This window comes from Triticum aestivum, chromosome 5B (genome assembly GCF_018294505.1).
Source record: "Triticum aestivum cultivar Chinese Spring chromosome 5B, IWGSC CS RefSeq v2.1, whole genome shotgun sequence".
In the NCBI taxonomy this organism is placed as follows: domain Eukaryota; kingdom Viridiplantae; phylum Streptophyta; class Magnoliopsida; order Poales; family Poaceae; genus Triticum; species Triticum aestivum.
Window position 1 is genome coordinate 104,677,939 of NC_057807.1, and position 13,267 is coordinate 104,691,205.

General features: G+C 44.6%; 1 protein-coding gene across 2 annotated transcripts; it reads right to left on the reverse strand.

Annotated features, from left to right (window-relative positions):
* Positions 1 to 573: 573 nt before the first annotated feature.
* LOC123115784 (uncharacterized) lies at positions 574 to 3,216 on the reverse strand. 2 transcript variants are annotated; one of them, XM_044536874.1, is made up of 8 exons: positions 2,301 to 3,216; positions 2,154 to 2,199; positions 1,988 to 2,059; positions 1,777 to 1,896; positions 1,456 to 1,554; positions 1,297 to 1,356; positions 1,099 to 1,193; positions 574 to 964 (listed from the first exon to the last, which is right to left on the reverse strand). In XM_044536874.1, exons 1-8 carry the CDS (start codon positions 3,107 to 3,109, stop codon positions 883 to 885), a joined length of 1,383 nt encoding a protein of 460 aa, XP_044392809.1. In that variant the 5' UTR covers positions 3,110 to 3,216; the 3' UTR covers positions 574 to 882. The 2 variants fall into 2 exon arrangements, with proteins under 2 accessions (XP_044392809.1, XP_044392808.1); XM_044536873.1 differs by having other exon boundaries at positions 2,154 to 2,202.
* Between the last annotated feature and the right edge of the window lie 10,051 nt (positions 3,217 to 13,267).

Sequence of the window (13,267 nt, forward strand, 5' to 3'; positions counted from 1 at the left end):
GTGTTATATGGAGCAGGGGCGCAACTCCCTGACAGGCGCATACATACGGTAGTTTAGATCTTCTAGGAAGATTACATCTTGGGGAGGAAGAGATAAGAGAGAGGTTACAATATGAGATATAAGATAAACATTCAAACAATCTACTCTATCTATCTCTATCATGGGCCGGTGTGTGGCTCAATGACCGTGACATGTTTACATGTTTGACAGACCCTGCATGGAAATTGCCAGGCTTCGTATCGACACGTCACAATCTGTTTGTACCACACACCACCCTTCCGAACCCGCCAAAAAAATCACCCAGCTTCTTCTATCCTGATAGTACAGTAAAACTGGGTGAGGATGAATCATGTTGGAAATTGGAACAGTTTTCCCTCCAGAAATGGACAGGGCAATAAAACCGCGTCAATAAACTCTCCATGTGCAGCACTGCGAAGCGTCAGTCTCGGCCGGGGTTCTTCTTACTTCTATCTTGCCAAGGTAACATGGTTAATTCGCTGCCCTAATCAGGAGGACCCAGGATGAAGGGAAATGCTTTCTGCTGTCCAAAATCCAAATCCTAGACATGCCAACTGGCGACAAGCAAGACAAGTTATCTATCCACCAATTAAAATGGATGGCAATACAGTCATTAGAGCCACAAATCGCTCATGTTTAGATACAGAGTTTAACAGCTGACATCAGTGCCCAGCTAGCCCCTCAAACAGAGACATGTTTGATGCTACAAAAGATTGGCCTGCGTTATGTGTGTGTGTCTTATCCTTCTTGTCAGAAAGCCATTAGCCAAGCAGCGATCTGCCCAATGGCGGCGACGATTGCTACTACACTTGTCCTGTGACCAAGTCTTGTTTGTAACGGCCGACCGAGCAAAACAAGAAGAAGCTATGACCGAGTCTTGGGGCTGTGCCTCGTCGGCCTGGTGTGGAACCTTGGCTCCCTGGGAACTGTCTGGGGCTTCACTGACCTGCATTTCCATCCAAGAACAAAACGTTCATTTAGCTGATGACAATAGGTTGAAATGATCAACCAACCAGCCACAGTTCATGTCTCATCACACAAATAGAGCATGATCATCAGATGGCAAAATGTTTTTGCTACCTTTTGGGCATGAATGGCCTCGAGAAATCCGGCATTGGGTGCGCCCTCGGCACCTGCTCTTTCCTCAGCAGTTTGATCTCAATCTCTTCATCCAGCTGCAAAACACAAAAGAAATGCATGCCACATGCCACATGTCGGTTAATTCTTGCATCTGGATCAATGCCATGGGACAACAACTCTTGATTCAATTGTAGCTACCTTCTGCTGCCTCTCCTTCTCCAGCTCCAGCCTCTCCAGGAAGATGTTGCGCTCCGCGATCTGCAGGAGCGAAGAACAGCCATTACGTTTGCATAGACTCTTTTTTGACTTTGTGAGCCAAAACTCTGTTACCATGCAATGTAGTGTGCTACTGCTTACCTGATGATCAAACTTGGAGCGACCGACAGCACGAACTGCGCTATGAAGCACGACATCGAACGGTTCAGTGGGCTCTTTCGTCGGCGGTTTCGCCAGATTCTACACCCAAAAATGAGGAATTATTTCAAGTAAGGTTGCACTTGAACATGTTTTGCGGGTTTCAGTGACAAGAAAAACATGGTCTTATACTGAACTATACTGAAGAACTAATTTTTTCAGTTAACCTTCACGTGAGATATCATGCTCATTGCTCTAGCAAAATACAGTAAAGAGTAAAGAATTAACCAAGAACCTCAGTGTGATCGTGGTTCGTTGGCGTACCTCCGGTTCTTCGGTGGTCCATGGGAGAGCTTGCGCGAGCGGGTTGCGCAGCCTCTCCTCCTCCAGCAGCATCTCCCTCATCATCTGAACAAAGTTGCCTTCCTTCACCCTTCCCCTTTGCTGAAAAACAACAACAGAAATGCAGTTTCTTCAGTCACCAATCATGTGCAATTTTTGAACCAACTGTCCAAGAACAAAAATGTGTAGATACCTCGGTCCTAAGATTGAACGGATGAGGCCTCGTCGCCTTCCTACACGAGCTCCTCTCCGACGAGCCAGCGCTCTGCGATCCGGGGACGAAGAACGTAAACACAAAATTCACCGAAGATTCATCTTAAAACTCAGCCAAATTGGACAATTCTGAATACCAAACTCACGTTGCATCTCCTGACCTGATGCTCGTCTCGCGCACCGCTGCTGCTCCTGCTGGATTTATCGCGAGAAGATTTACATCAGTACGTTATGTGGGCAGAGAGAATCAGGAACGGCAATGGATGGATCAGAGCATTGATCGATTGATGAACCTGTTGCGGCGGGGGAGGCCGATGATGCAGTAGGAGAGGTCGGACGACGACGCGACGGAGGGGTACGACGCCATGTCGATCTCCTCGGCCTTCCGCGGCGACGACGGCACCGAGGCCGACTCCTTCTTCCTCCTCCTCGTCCCCGCGCCGCCTCCGCTCTGCGCCTCGCGGTCGCCGCGGGACAGGGACAGGAGCCTCTCGAACGTGTCCACCAGGTACCTGACGCGGCCCTCGCCGTGCTCCGGGATGCCGGCCATGGCCTCCTCGAGGGTCGCGCTCCACGCCGCGCTCCTCCGCGAGGCCGCCTCCCCGCGCCGCCGTCCTTGCCCCTGCTCCTCCTCCGCCGCGACGTCGCAGGGAGACGAGAGCCTCGCCCTGACCTTCTTCTGGCAGAGCTCGTCGGAGAAGTCCCACAGCGGCGCGCGCGGCGCCTCGTACGGCGCCGCCGCCGCCGGCGGCGCGGGAGTCGAGCTATTCCTAGAAGACGACGGTTCCAGCTTCTTCCTTCTCGGCGTCCTCGATGACGACGGCCTCTTGGAACCAGGCGTCGAGCAGGACCGCCTGTTCTTGATCACCGCCTTGGTGCCGACGACGAAGGCGGGCTTCACCGCCGCCGCCGCCGCCGCCGCCTCGCCGGAGAACTTGTTGAACCGGCGGAGGCACTCCTTGAACGACATCCCGTCGAGGGGCTCGACGTTCTCCGAGCCCTCCGTCCTCGGCAGCACCCGCCTCCTGGCCGCCGACAGCGACGCGACCGCCGCGAACGGCCGCCGCGCCCTGGGCCTCCTCCCCGCCGCCGGCGTGGCCATCGCACGTCTCCGACCCCAAGCAGCAACAACCACGACGATCGACGCGGACGGCGGTTGATGGCGGAGCAGCAATGAATTCGATTCGCGATTGCGGGGCACGGAACGGAACGAGGCGGAGATTTATAGGGGAGGAGGCGATTCGAAGAGGAACAGGTGTCATCGTAACGTTGGTGGCGTGCGCCAGCCTAGGGGGCAACGGCTAGTGGCGGTTTGCGATCGCCCGCGGATTCGCTGGGCCGTTGGATGGGAGGGGAGACGGCACTACAGCCGTCGATGAGCTAGTAATTAGTAGTATTATTTTGGCCGTAATTAATTTCTGCTATATACTATACTACTACTAGTACATTCATTCAAAATTGTATTTGTGTTCTGGCAGGGCCTGTTTATGAGATTTTTGTTTGGCTTTGGGTGAGAAGAACGGTAAAAAAGAAATCGGTTTGAGTGAATGGATCCTTGGTAATTATCGCCCGGTGTGTTTTTTATGGGGTGTAATACCGCTGATGATTTTGATTTGCTCGTGATTTTGGTTCCTTGCGATTTGCTGGCTATTACAGCGGGATTTGCACGGTGAATTTGTTTGAGTGCGTGCGTGCATGCATGCTTCACTTCGTATGTATCGCCTCATGCTTGTTTTCATGGTTGAGCCAATTCTCTATGTTGTTGTTTTTTGGAAAAAGTCCAAAATAAACCATGAAATTATAGACGAAAGCTAAATAAAACCCTGAACTTTGAATCCCGGAAATTGGCACTCTGAACTTGCAATCTCGGTCTATTTTGAATCCTAGACCTGTTTGGCACACCGGGAATATTACAATCCCGTTCGGGATAACCAGCTACTCTCACTGACCAAATTTGGGCCGGCCCACTATAACACAACAAGAATTCGTTAAGTTTAAAAAATGTTCGTACATTTCTAAAATTGTTCAAAAGTTAAAAAAATGTTCCTGTTGTATATTTTTGGCACGAATTCAATTCATTTATGTTTTTAAAAATATATTTAGAGTTCTGAAATTCTATTCACTTTTTAAAAACTGTTCGCAATTTCAATAAAAAAACAAAAAAGTTCAGAATTCCAACAGTTTTTCACATGCTATAAAAATGTCTCAGGTTTTCATAATTGTGTCACATTTTTTGAATAATGTTTTTGGAATTTCATAAATTGCAAAATTCCTTGTCGGGTAAGTTCCGACCCGCACGAAAGGCGTAACGATCTGGGCACTGTCTCAGAGAGAGAGGCTCGTTATTTTGTATACAATATTTTTTAAAAATGTATTGGATTGTTGGCTGCGGACTCGAGTGGCCGGCCCACCAGATATAAAGCAAGTATTTCTTTCTTATCACGCGCCGTAAAAATTCTTTCTTTCTGTTCTTAATGCGCGACATAATAATTCCAAAAGAGAAAAACATGCCATGGAGTCAAACTTGGGACCTGGCAGGGTTGACCTGATTTTGCTAGCCACCACACCAGACGACTATGACTTACATAATAAGAGGCTGAATTTTTTTAATCAGAAACCAAAGCGTTGAACTTTGAATTTTTTTAAGGGCTAACAAGTATTAAAAACGTATTTATTTCTGAAATATTCGAACATTTTATTTGAATACTTTAAAAAACCATCAACTTTCAAAAAGAGAACACCTTTTGAAACATAAACATTTTTTAAAGCTGAACAAAATTTTAAAGTGCAAACACTTTTTGAAACATAACTTTTTTCTGAAACCTGAACAAAATTTTAAAGTGCAGACACTTTTTGTACAATGTGAAAAAATGTTTGCGTGTTGTAAAAAAATGTGTCATAACCTTAACAGAATATATGTGACATGTGTTTGAAAAAAGTGTATGCAAATTTTAAAATGGTAAACCATGTAAAAGAGTGTTCATATAGTTTTATAAAATGTTTATTGTCATTAAGAAAATGTAAAACATGTATTTGGACAAATATTACCATGTATTCAAAAAAGTTTTGAAAACATTTAATTTAAAAATGCCCATAATGTATTTTTAAAAAACTAAGAAAAAACAAATTAGTGCGCGCGCAACGCGCATGAGCGACTGCGCTACTTGGCCGGCTCAATTCTACAAATACCGGCGAAGTCCTCTCAAGGTTTAAAATAGAACGGGATTAAAGAGTTTGGTGTGCTGATTTCAGGGATTGAGAGTTCGAGGTTTGGTTTAGCTTTCACCTACTAATTCAAGGTTTGTTTTGAACTTTTTCCGTGTTTTTTTGGCAGTTAGAACCTTGTGCTTGGTGATTTCAAAACAAAAAAACTTGCGTTCTGTAGAATCAATTGGCAATTCACATCTCACCTTTCCATCCATTCATTTATTATTTTATTTCAAAATAATAAAGGGTCATATATTTCAAACTAAATATACAATTTGGGATCCCTTTCCATCATCATATTTATCATGACAAGGTCATTCAAGCAAGGCAAAGGTTGACTCTGATTTTGAAATTTGAGAAATGCGTTATAAAACTCCGATGAAAACATTGATGACACTTTTATGAGCCAAATATTTTTATGGATGCATGTTTTATGTGGCCTTACGCGACTTTCGGTATGATTTCATTGTTTCATATGGTAGGATCATTTGAATCTATAGGGGTGCAGAGACTACAACAAAATTAAATATAGTCGGTTTTCATTAATGCCAATTTTAGGATTAAGCTAGAAATTTAAAGATCGGAAGCAAACTTGCATGAAAGTAGAGGGGGTAAGAAAAAAGATCATGAACACAACTTTTTTTTCCTGAAATTTGAATTGTTGGTGCAATCATACTCCTTGTTTGTGAAGGTTCAGACAAAAATTCTTAAGGTGCACAAGGACCTCAACAGCCTGCAAAGCGCAGACCAACCTATCTCATCATGACTTGATACCACATAGGACAAAGCCTCACTCGGGTGGATCTTCACACAATGTAGGAGATCTTTGTCTTCACAAACTTCTTGGTTCCTTCACAACCTAAAGGATCCCAAGCATACTTAGCCGATCTAGGAGGGTCCGAACGAGACTTGGGAAATTGGATATAACATTGTTCTAGCTCAGAGATCACACAACATTCGATAGGTCCAACCTATGCTAGAACACATGGATTTTGTTACTTGGTGTATCTCAAAGTGTCCGAGCTAAACTCACTCGAAGTGATCGAACAACACTTTGAATTAAAGCTTAACAACTTTGAGGTACCACACAAAAGACACTCGTAGGTACCAAACAAGAGTCAGAAGTTGTCGGCGTTCTCGGAACCAGGGTACCCAGACTTGCCTGCCTGCGGCCCACGGCGTGGCTCCATCAACGGCCTCATATGATCCATCTTTAGCCACGACAAGACAAGACCCTCGCGAGGCGGACAACATCAAGACCTCCTAAAGGAGCGGCCTCCCCAATCGGCCTTCTGAGTGTTGGGGAACCCGGTAATTTCAAAAAAAAAATCCTACGATAACGCAAGATCTATCTAGGTAATGCATAGCAACGAGAGGGGAGAGTGGTGTCTACGTACCCTTGTAGACCAAAAGCGGAAGCGTTATGACAACATGGTTGATGTAGTCGTACGTCTTCACGACCCGACCGATCCTAGCACCGAAGATACGGCACCTCCGCGATCTGCACACGTTCAGCTCGGTGGCGTCCCACGAACTCTAGATCCACCTGAGGTCGAGGGAGAGTTTCGTCAACACGACGGCGTGGTGATGGTGATGATGAAGTTACCGGCGCATGACTTCGCCTAAGCACTACGGCGATATGACCGAGGTGGAAATCTGTGGAGAGGGGCACCGCACACGGCTAAACAATCAACTTGTGTGTTCTAAAATGCCCCCCTGCCCCCATATATAAAGGAGGGAGGGAGGAGGAGGCCGGCCAGGGGAGGAGGCGCGCCAAGGGGGGGCAATCCTACTCCAAATAGGTTTGCCCCCCCCCTTTCCTATTCCAACAAGGAGAAGGGGGAAGGAGGAGGTGGAGAGAAGGAAGGAGAGGGTGGCGCCGCCCCTTCCCCTTGTACAATTCGGACTAGGGCAAGGGGGGCCGCGCGCCACCTCCTCGCTGTCCTCTCTCTTCTCCACTAAGGCCCATGAGGCTCAATAGCTTCCCGGGGGGGGGGTCTGGTAACTCCCGGTACTCCAGTTTTATCCAAACTTATCTGGAACACTTCCGGTGTCCGAATATAGTCGTCCAATATATCAATCTTTATGTCTCAACCATTTCGAGACTCCTCGTCATGTCCTTGATCACATCCAGAACTCCGAACAATCTTCGGTACACCATATCACATAAACTCATAATACCAATCGTCATCGAACGTTAAGCGTGCGGACCCTACGGGTTCGAAAACTATGTAGACATGACTGAGACACGTCTCTGGTCAATAACCAATAGCAGAACCTGGATGCTCATATTGGTTCCTACATATTCTACGAAGATCTTTATCGGTCAAACCGCATAACAACATACGTTGTTCCCTTTGTCATCAGTATGTTACTTGCCCGAGATTTGATCGTTGGTATCATCATACCTAGTTCAATCTCGTTACCGGCAAGTCTCTTTACTCGTTCCATAATACTTCATCCTGCAACTAACTCATTAGACACAATGCTTGCAAGGCTTATAGTGATGAGTATTACCGAGAGGGCCTAGAGATACCTCTCCGAAACACGGAGTGACAAATCCTAATCTCGATCTATGCCAACTCAAAAAACACCTTCGGAGACACCTGTAGAGCACCTTTATAATCACCCTTTTACGTTGTGACATTTGGTAGCACACAAAGTGTTCCTCCGGTATTCGGGAGTTGCATAATCTCATAGTCTGAGGAACTTGTATAAGTCATGAAGAAAGCAGTAGCAATGAAACTGACACGATCATAATGATAAGCTAACGGATGGGTCATGTCCATCACATCATTCTCCTAATTATGTGATCCCGTTCATCAAATGACAACACATGTCTATCGTTAGGAAACACAACCATCTTTGATTAACGAGCTAGTCAAGTAGAGGCATACTAGGGACTATAAGTTTTGTCTATGTATTCACACATGTACTAAGTTTCTGGTTAATACAATTCTAGCATGAATAATGAAAATTTATCATGAATTAAGGAAATAAATAATAACTTTATTATTGCCTCTAGGGCATATTTCCTTCAATATCCCACTTGCACTAGAGTCAATAATCTAGATTACATAGTAATGATTCTAACACCCATGAAGCTTTGGTGATGATCATGTTTTGCTCGTGGAAGAGGCTTAGTCAACGGGTCTGCAACATTCAGATCCGTGTGTGAAAGTGCAACTATCCCTAGGTGGTTTTGGTAATTCATAACAACATATAGCTCATTGAGCTAATGCTATTCCAAGACTATTATTCAGGAAAGCTCAATGAATGGCATGGCATGGATGATGAAAGTGGATCCCTCAAAATACTAAGGACAAAGGATTGGCTCAAGCTCAAAATCTCAAGACTCTTCATTTTATATTTTAGTGATCCAAGATCACATTGAGTCTATAGGAAAAGCCAATACTATCAAGGAGGGATGAGGTGTTGCTTAATGAGCCTCTTGCTTCATGTGCTTAGTGATATGCTCCAAAACCCTCAGCTACTTTCTCACATCCACAAATGACCTAAACCTAAAGCCAAAATCGGTCACACCGATTCTTCCTATCCGGCGCCACCGATTTCAAAAGTCATAGCCACTGCCACAAACCCTAAGCAAATCGGTCTTACCGATAGGGATCTCGGTCTCACCGAGATGGGATTGTAATCTCTCTGTTTCCCTTCGTAACGTTTCGGTCTAACCGAAGTGAGCGATCGGTCCCACCGAGATTGCAATGTAAACTCTCTGTTTCCCTTTTGTAACATTTCGGTCTCACCGAAAAGAGCAAATCGGTCCCACCGAGTTTACCTGACCAACTCTCTGGAAAGCTTATTACCAAAATCGGTCTCACCGAGTTTGTGTAATCGGTCTTACCGAGATTACGTTATGCCCTAACCCTAACCGAATCGGTCTCACCGAGTTGCATGTCAGTCCCACCGAAAATCACTAACGGTCACTAGGTTTACTAAATCGGTCCGACCGAGTCTGTTGAATCGGTCCCACCGAGTTTGGTAAATTGTGTGTAACGGTTAGATTTTGTGTGGAGGCTATATATACCCCTCCACCTCCTCTTCATTCGTGGAGAGAGCCATCAGACTAAACCTACACTTCCAACTTACCATTTCTGAGAGAGAACCACCTACTCATGTGTTGAGGCCAAGATATTCCATTCCTACCATATGAATCTTGATCTCTAGCCTTCCCCAAGTTGCTTTCCACTCAAATCTTCTTTCCACCAGATCCAAAACCTATGAGAGAGAGTTGAGTGTTGGGGAGACTATCATTTGAAGCACAAGAGCAAGGAGTTCATCATCAACGCACCATTTGTTACTTCTTGGAGAGTGGTGTCTCCTAGATTGGCTAGGTGTCACTTGGGAGCCTCCGACAAGATTGTGGAGTTGAACCAAGGAGTTTGTAAGGGCAAGGAGATCGCCTACTTCGTGAAGATCTACCGCTAGTGAGGCAAGTCCTTCGTGGGCGACGGCCATGGTGGGATAGACAAGGTTGCTTCTTCGTGGACCCTTCGTGGGTGGAGCCCTCCGTGGACTCGCGCAACCGTTACCCTTCGTGGGTTGAAGTCTCCATCAACGTGGATGTACGATAGCACCACCTATCGGAACCACGCCAAAAACATCCGTGTCTCCAATTGCGTTTGAATCCTCCAAACCCTTCCCTTTACTTTCTTGCAAGTTGCATGCTTTAATTTCCGCTGCCTATATACTCTTTGCATGCTTGCTTGAATTGTGTGATGATTGCTTGACTTGTCCTAAGATAGCTAAAATCTGCCAAACTCTAAAATTGGGAAAAGGTTAAGTTTTTAATTGGTCAAGTAGTCTAATCACCCCCCTCTAGACATACTTCAAGGTCCTACAAGTGGTATCAGAGCTTTGGTCTCCATTTGCTTTGATTTCCATAGCTTTTGGTGGTCATAGCCTTGGTTTCACAACCTAGGAGAGTATGGCGTCTAGCGAGGGAAATTATCACCGTAGAGGTCCTTACTTTGATGGTACTAATTTTGCTAGTTGGAAGCATAAGATGAAAATGCATATTCTTGGACATAACCCCGCCGTTTGGGCAATTATTTGTATTGGCTTGCAAGGTGAATTCTTTGATGGGAGAGAACCGAACCGTGAAGCTAATGCGGAAGAATTGAAGATGCTGCAATACAACGCTCAAGCTTGTGATATCATCTTCAACGGATTGTGCCCCGAAGAATTCAACAAAATCAGCCGTCTTGAGAATGCAAAGGAAATTTGGGATACTTTGATTGATATGCATGAAGGTACCGAATCCGTCAAGGAATCCAAGTTGGATGTGCTCCAAAGTCAGCTTGACAAGTTCAAAATGAAGGATGGTGAAGGTGTCGCTGAAATGTACTCTAGGCTTGCTCTTATCACAAATGAGATTGCCGGCTTAGGGAGTGAAGAGATGACCGACAAATTCATCATCAAGAAGATCCTAAGAGCATTGGATGGAAAGTATGATACCGTGTGCACATTGATCCAAATGATGCCAAACTACAAAGATCTCAAGCCAACGGAAGTCATTGGAAGAATTGTTGCTCATGAGATGTCACTCAAGGATAAGGAGGAACTTCACAACAAGTCAAGTGGTGCTTACAAAGCCTCAAGTGAAGCCCCCACATCATCAAGTGAGAAACAAACCTTCAATGAAGAATTGAGCTTAATGGTGAAGAACTTCAACAAATTCTACAAGAGTAGAAGCAAAGAAAGAAGCTCCAAGTCAAGGTCTTACAATGACAAAAGATCTTCTAGTCGAGAGCGCAATTGCTACAATTGTGGGAGACCCGGACACTATTCCAATGAGTGTACGGCACCCTACAAAAGAAGAGAAGATTCTCCAAGAAGAAGAAGCAAAAGAGAAGAATCACCACCAAGAGAGAGGAGGAGTAGAGATGATCGTTATGAACGAAGACCCTCACGGAGAAGCAAGGATTCGGAAAGGAAGGACAAGTCATCAAGGAGCTACACAAAACGAAGACATCAAGCTCATGTTGGTGAATGGGTATCCGGCTCCGACTCCGACAATCACTCCGAGAGAAGCTATCACTCCGACTCCGAATATACTCAAGATGAAGGTGTTGCCGGTCTAGCACTTGTGTCAACCAACTCCTACGACATATTTGATTCACCAAATGAAGGAATTGGAAGATGCTTCATGGCCAAAGGTCCAAAGGTAACACATCCTGAGTATGTTGATTTCAATAGTGATGAAGATGACTTGCTTGTGGATGATGATTTACTTGTTGACAACTCTAGTGATGAATACTATGATGAAACGTCAATTAATCATGCTAATCAAGATAAAACGAATGACAATGATAAGGAGAAGATTGAGCTTCTAACTAAAGAACTAAACACTCTTAAGTTGGCTCATGAAACTATCTTCGAAGATCATCGAGAACTTTTAAGGGCTCATGAGAAGTTACGCTTTGAAAAGCTCAATCTTGAGCAAGAGCATGAGTTCTTAAAAGCAATCAATGATGATCTCCGTAAGAAAAGTTCTTCTTACATTGCCAAGCGTTTACTCTTATCTACTTACATGCCTCAAGTCAAGTCTAGTAACAAGTACAAGAAAGATACTTCCTCTAGTAGTAACAATAATAATGTCAAATCCAATATTGTTGCTTCTAGTAGTTCTCTTGATTCCACTAATGATTCTCTTAGCCAAGTTACACTTGAGCAAGAAAATAGCTTATTGAAGGGAATTATAGAGAAAGGTGTTTACAAGAGCCTTGCCGGGAGTAAGCAATTCGAGGAAATTGTACGCAAGCAAGGAAGGCACCGGAAGAATCAAGGTGTTGGTTTTGAACGAAAGTTCAATGCCAATGGAGTTGAGTGGGAAGAAGATCAATACCCCAAGACGAAGTTTGTTCCTCAACAAGAGAAGTATGATCCTACTTCCTTCAAGGGAACACAAGCACAAGATGATCTTCCACCACAAGACCACAAGAACAAAGGCAAGGACAAGCTTCAAGAAGAGATTGATGCATTTGAAGAAGCACCTAAGGCCTCGTTCAAGTGGGTTCCCAAGACTACGTCAAGTTCTACTTCATCAAGTACAACTACAACTCCAAGGATTCCCATCAAGATGATGTGGATCCCGAAGAAGAAGAACTAGAGAGTTCTTGAGGGTGACTCCGCCAACATTCTTCACTCATATCATTATGGCAAGAACAAGTGCAATCAACTTCCACATCTTGCACTAGTTCAAGGAGTCACAAACCCTCATGTTGGTAAGGCAAGGGACAAGGTAACCTAATGATTTCATGGACATCATCTTGTGTGTGCATCACTCTATGTCTATGGATATTCTTGTTTGTTCCTTGTGGGACTAACCCATGTAGGTAAGTTGAAAGTGCAACTCACTCCAAAGGATTGCTCCAAATGATCTACATCAACATTGAGCATCCACATCTTCAACACCTACATGAAGTCATCATCGACAAAACCCAAGGTTAGTTCATCCCTCTAAAGGGGGATCTCACATCTAGGGGGAGCTTAACTCTAAGAATTGAGTCAAAGCAACTCTAATGGTGTGAACACATCAATGCATTATGTAAAAGTGGTAACCCCACTTGAGCTTAAACGATGAGTATGACCTATGATCAAATGTTTATCATTTGACTCCTAAGTCAATATACTCATATATAGATGACCTAGTCATCGCCAATTGTTTGATAGATGCTAGAATTGGTTGTGCATGCTTTGCCACATATTTCATTTGCCATCTTATTGTGTGAGCATGTTGGTGCATATTTTACTCATTCAAGGACATCCACTTGTTGTTTTGATTGTTTGGCTTCTTTTCTTTTTGCCAAGTGGATGGACAAGAATGCCTAAGAACCTTCTCTAGCTATCTATGCTTTTCTCGTCTCAAACTCTATTCATGCTACATCACAAAATTTGATCAAGTCAGATTCGAACCACTCTGTGTGAGGAGCACTCGGAGTCCCCGATTCGTCATAGACTTAAACTTCCAAAACTTCTTTGTGATTCTCGGTCTGACCGATTCCTCCATTTCGGTCCTACCGAGATCATTAAG